Source organism: Oxyura jamaicensis (assembly GCF_011077185.1).
Source record: "Oxyura jamaicensis isolate SHBP4307 breed ruddy duck chromosome 14 unlocalized genomic scaffold, BPBGC_Ojam_1.0 oxy14_random_OJ72352, whole genome shotgun sequence".
NCBI lineage: Eukaryota > Metazoa > Chordata > Aves > Anseriformes > Anatidae > Oxyura > Oxyura jamaicensis.
Genome location: NW_023304378.1, coordinates 1 through 4089, shown reverse-complemented (window position 1 = coordinate 4089; position 4089 = coordinate 1). Strand labels below are relative to the sequence as shown.

At 70.3% G+C, this 4089-nt stretch overlaps 1 protein-coding gene across 1 annotated transcript; it reads left to right on the top strand.

Annotated features, from left to right (window-relative positions):
* The first annotated feature begins 10 nt into the window (after positions 1–10).
* Positions 11–4083, top strand: LLGL1 (LLGL scribble cell polarity complex component 1). The gene is made up of 13 exons (XM_035312478.1): positions 11–174; positions 263–480; positions 556–623; positions 1015–1168; positions 1485–1589; positions 1737–2029; positions 2121–2274; positions 2382–2535; positions 2632–2915; positions 3167–3431; positions 3528–3642; positions 3758–3849; positions 3945–4083. Exons 1-13 carry the CDS (start codon positions 45–47, stop codon positions 4070–4072), a joined length of 2160 nt encoding a protein of 719 aa, XP_035168369.1. The 5' UTR covers positions 11–44; the 3' UTR covers positions 4073–4083.
* The last annotated feature ends 6 nt before the right edge of the window (positions 4084–4089 follow it).

The window sequence follows — 4089 nt, the reverse complement described above, 5'->3', positions numbered from 1 at the left end:
CCCCCCCCCCCCGCAGCAACCCCTTCATCATCTTCAACGGCGGCATGCCGCGGGCCAGCTACGGCGACCGGCACTGCGTCAGCGTGCTGCAGGGCCAGACCCTCGCCACGCTGGACTTCACCTCCCGCGTCATCGACTTCTTCACCGTGCAGAACCCCGAGGTGCCCGAGGGAGGTAGGTCCCGCCGGCCCCGGGGTCCTCGGCCTGGGGGTCTCCCCTCGCAGCATCAGTCTCTTTTTTTTTTTTCCCTCCCTCCCCCAAGGCTTCGAGAACCCCCGTGCCCTGGTGGTGCTGGTGGAGGAGGAGCTGGTGGTGATCGACCTGCAGACGCCGGGCTGGCCCACCATCCCCGCCCCGTACCTGGCGCCCCTCCACTCCTCCGCCATCACCTGCTCCTACCACATCTCCAACGTGCCCCTCAAGCTCTGGGAGAGGATCGTCAGCGCCGGGGAGCAGCAGAGCCCGCGCCTCTCCTCTGCGGTGAGTGCTGGGGACGGAGGGGAAGCCCCCGGGGTGGGCGCACGGAGCTGTGACGCTTGCTGATGTCCCCCCCAGGCTTGGCCCATCAACGGGGGGAAGAACCTGGCCCAGGAGCCCACGCAGCGAGGTCTGCTCCTCACCGGGTGAGCGCCTGCGATGACCGCTGTGGAGCTCCGTGCGTGGCATGCAGGGGGCACCGGGGGGGGGGGTTCCTAAGTGCCAGGAGGGAGGGGACGTCCCCAGCCCCTTCCCGTGCTGGGAGCGGGACGCGGTGATGGCGCGGGGGGAGCTCCACCAGGAGCTGAAGCCAAAGGGGGTGCATGGGGCTTGCAAGGGAGCCGGGGGGGCAGCTGCTGGTGCTGGCTGGGCTGACAATCCCCGCTGTGTAGCTCGGTGGCCAAGCAGCAGCACGTCACCCGCCGCGTTGTCCCCTCACCCCTCCTGGCACGGAGGCCACCAGCGCACAGGCGGCTCTTGTTAGCCCGGCTCTCGTTAGCACCGCGCTAACGGGAGCCCCCCCCCCGGCCCTGGCAGGCACGAGGACGGCACGGTGCGGTTCTGGGATGCTTCGGGGGTGTCCCTGAAGCCTCTCTACAAGCTGGGCACCGCCGGCATCTTCCAGACCGACTGCGAGCACAACGACAGCCTCAACCAGGCGGGCGAGGAGGAGTGGCCGCCGTTCCGCAAGGTGACGTCTCGGGGGGACACTGGGGGGGGGGGAGATGCTGTGGTCCCTGGCTCCCCCCTGCCTTGGGGGGAGATGCACCCGCGGGTGCGTCCCAGCTGCGCCGTGGGGACGTGGCCCCTCGCTCGGGGCACAGCTGCTGCCTCGGGGACACAAGGGACGCTTGTTCTGCACGCCCCGTCCCGCGGGACTGCCCTGGCACTGTGGGGGGGATCCCAGGGCACCGGGGACGCGTGGGGACGGAGCCGGCCCGGGCACGGTGCCCGGTGCTGGTGGCTGCCCCATGGCTGCGTGACACCCCCGGCCCCTCTCCCCGCAGGTGGGCTGCTTTGATCCCTACAGCGACGACCCCCGCCTGGGCGTCCAGAAGATCGCTCTGTGCAAATACACGGCCAAGATGGTGGTGGCTGGCACGGCCGGCCAGGTAGGGGCTCGGGGGGGGACAAAGTGACTGGGTATGGGGTGTCCCACACCCCGCAGCCCCCCTGTGCCCGTTCTCGTGGGCCCTGGATGGGGACCCTGCCCGTGGGAGTTCCGTGTCCCCCACCGTCCGCTTGTCCCCTCCCCGCAGGTGCTGGTGATGGAGCTGAGCGACGAGAAGTCGGAGCACGCCGTCAGCGTGGCCACGGTGGACCTGCTGCAGGACCGCGAGGGCTTCACCTGGAAGGGCCACGACCGCCTGGCGCCCCGCAACGGCCCCCTCGCCTTCGCCCCCGGCTTCCAACCCAGCGTCCTGGTGCAGTGCGTGCCCCCCGCCGCCGTCACCGCCGTCACCCTGCACTCCGAGTGGAACCTGGTGGCTTTCGGCACCAGCCACGGCTTCGGGCTCTTCGACTACCACCGGCGCAACCCGGTGCTGGCCAGGTAGCAATATTGGGGAGGGGGGGGGGGGGGGGGATTGCTCGGGGCCGGGGACCCCGTGGAGGGGTCCGGGCGCTGAGCAGCGGTGCCGCAGGTGTACGCTGCACCCCAACGACTCGCTGGCCATGGAGGGGCCCCTGTCCCGCGTCAAGTCCCTGAAGAAGTCCCTGCGGCAGTCCTTCCGCCGCATCCGCAAGAGCAGGGTGTCGGGCAAGAAGAGGCTCAACCCCGGCAGCCCCTCCAGCAAGGTGGGCGCAGAGCGGGGCCGGCTCCTCGCCTCCCCGTCCCCCTCCCCGTCTATGTGCGGGGGGGCTCCTGACCCCCTTCCCCCCGCTCCCCCTCCCCACCTCGCAAGGTGCAGGAGGCCAACGCGCAGCTGGCCGAGCAGGCGGGCCCCCCCGAGGTGGAGATGACGCCGGTGCAGAGGCGGATCGAGCCCCGCTCGGCCGACGACTCGCTCTCCGGCGTGGTGCGGTGCCTCTACTTCGCGGACACCTTCCTCCGGGACGGTGAGAGCCCTGCGCGTGTCCCCCCCCCCCTGCCCCCAGTGGCTGTGCTCTAGGGAGAGGGATCCTCATCCTGCTGCTGCTCCTCCCGTCCCCCAGCCGCCCACCACGGCCCCACGATGTGGGCAGGGACCAACTCGGGCTCGGTGTTCGCCTACGCCCTGGAGGTGCCGTCGCAGGAGAAGTTTTCGGAGCGGGCGGTGGAGGCGGTGCTGGGCAAGGAGATCCAGCTGATGCACCGGGCGCCCGTGGTGGCCATCGCCGTGCTGGACGGCCGGGGGAACCCGCTGCCCGAGCCCTACGAGGTCTCGCGGGACCTGGCCAAGGCGCCCGACATGCAGGGCAGCCACTCCATGCTCATCTCCTCGGAGGAGCAGTTCAAGGTGAGCTTGGGGCTGTGCGCCACGGTGCGACCCGTCAGCCCCGGCACGTCCCGTGTCCCCTCTGGGCATTCGCATCCAGGCTGGCACTCGGAAAAACAACCGGGCTGGGGGTGACCCAAGGGCTGGGCTGGTTCTTGGGGACTCGCTGCCCTTTGACGAAGGCTCTGGGGCGGGGGGAGGGCGTTCCGCCACCTCCTGCACCCCCAGGGGTTCCCGTCCCTGCGGCACCTGCCTCCTCTCGCCCTCCCCAGGTCTTCACGCTGCCCAAAGTGAGCGCCAAGACCAAGTTCAAGCTGACGGCGCACGAGGGCTGCCGGGTGCGGAAGGTGGCCCTGGTGAGCCTGGCGAGCGCCGGCCCCGAGGAGCGGGTGGAGAACTGCCTGGCCTGCCTCACCAACCTGGGCGACATCCACATCTTCACCGTGCCCAGCCTGCGGCCCCAGGTGCACTACGGCTGCATCCGCAAGGAGGACATCAGCGGCATCGCCTCCTGCGTCTTCACCAAGCACGGCCAAGGTGAGGGGCCAGCTCCCCGTCGTCCCCACCTCTGTCTTCCCCCCGGGGGGGGGGGGGGGTGTCCCTGATGCTCCCCGTCCCCCCCCTGCCCTGCAGGTTTCTACCTGATTTCGCCCTCCGAGTTCGAGCGCTTCTCGCTGAGCGCCAGGAACGTGACGGAGCCGCTGTGCTGCCTGGAGGTCTCCCGGCTGCAGGACACCTCCTGCCTCAGGTGGGCTGTGCCGGGGGCTCGCTGCGGCCCCGGGGGCTTCTTGTGTGCCCCCCCCCGTGCCGTTTGTTCCCGTGTCGTGCCGCCAGCACCAACCTCTCCCCGTGTTTCCTTCCAGCAACTCGACGGCGACGCCGAAGCTGCCGCAAGCCAACGGCACCCACGTCCCGCACAGCCCCGAGGCCAACCATTCCCCCTCCGACAGCGACAGTGAGTGACGAAGGGATGGGGTGTGTGTATTTGGGGGGGGAGGGGGGTTCATATTTTGGGGCCAGGCGTCTCCAACCCTCCCCGCGGCTCCCCAGGGTCCCCCGAGGAGCACCAGGCCTCCTTCTCGCCCGGCGCCGTCGACTCGCCCAACAGCAGCATGGAGAACCCGCTGGACACCACCGGGGACATCACGGTGGAAGAAGTGAAGGATTTCCTGGCGTGAGTTTGGAGGGGGGGGGG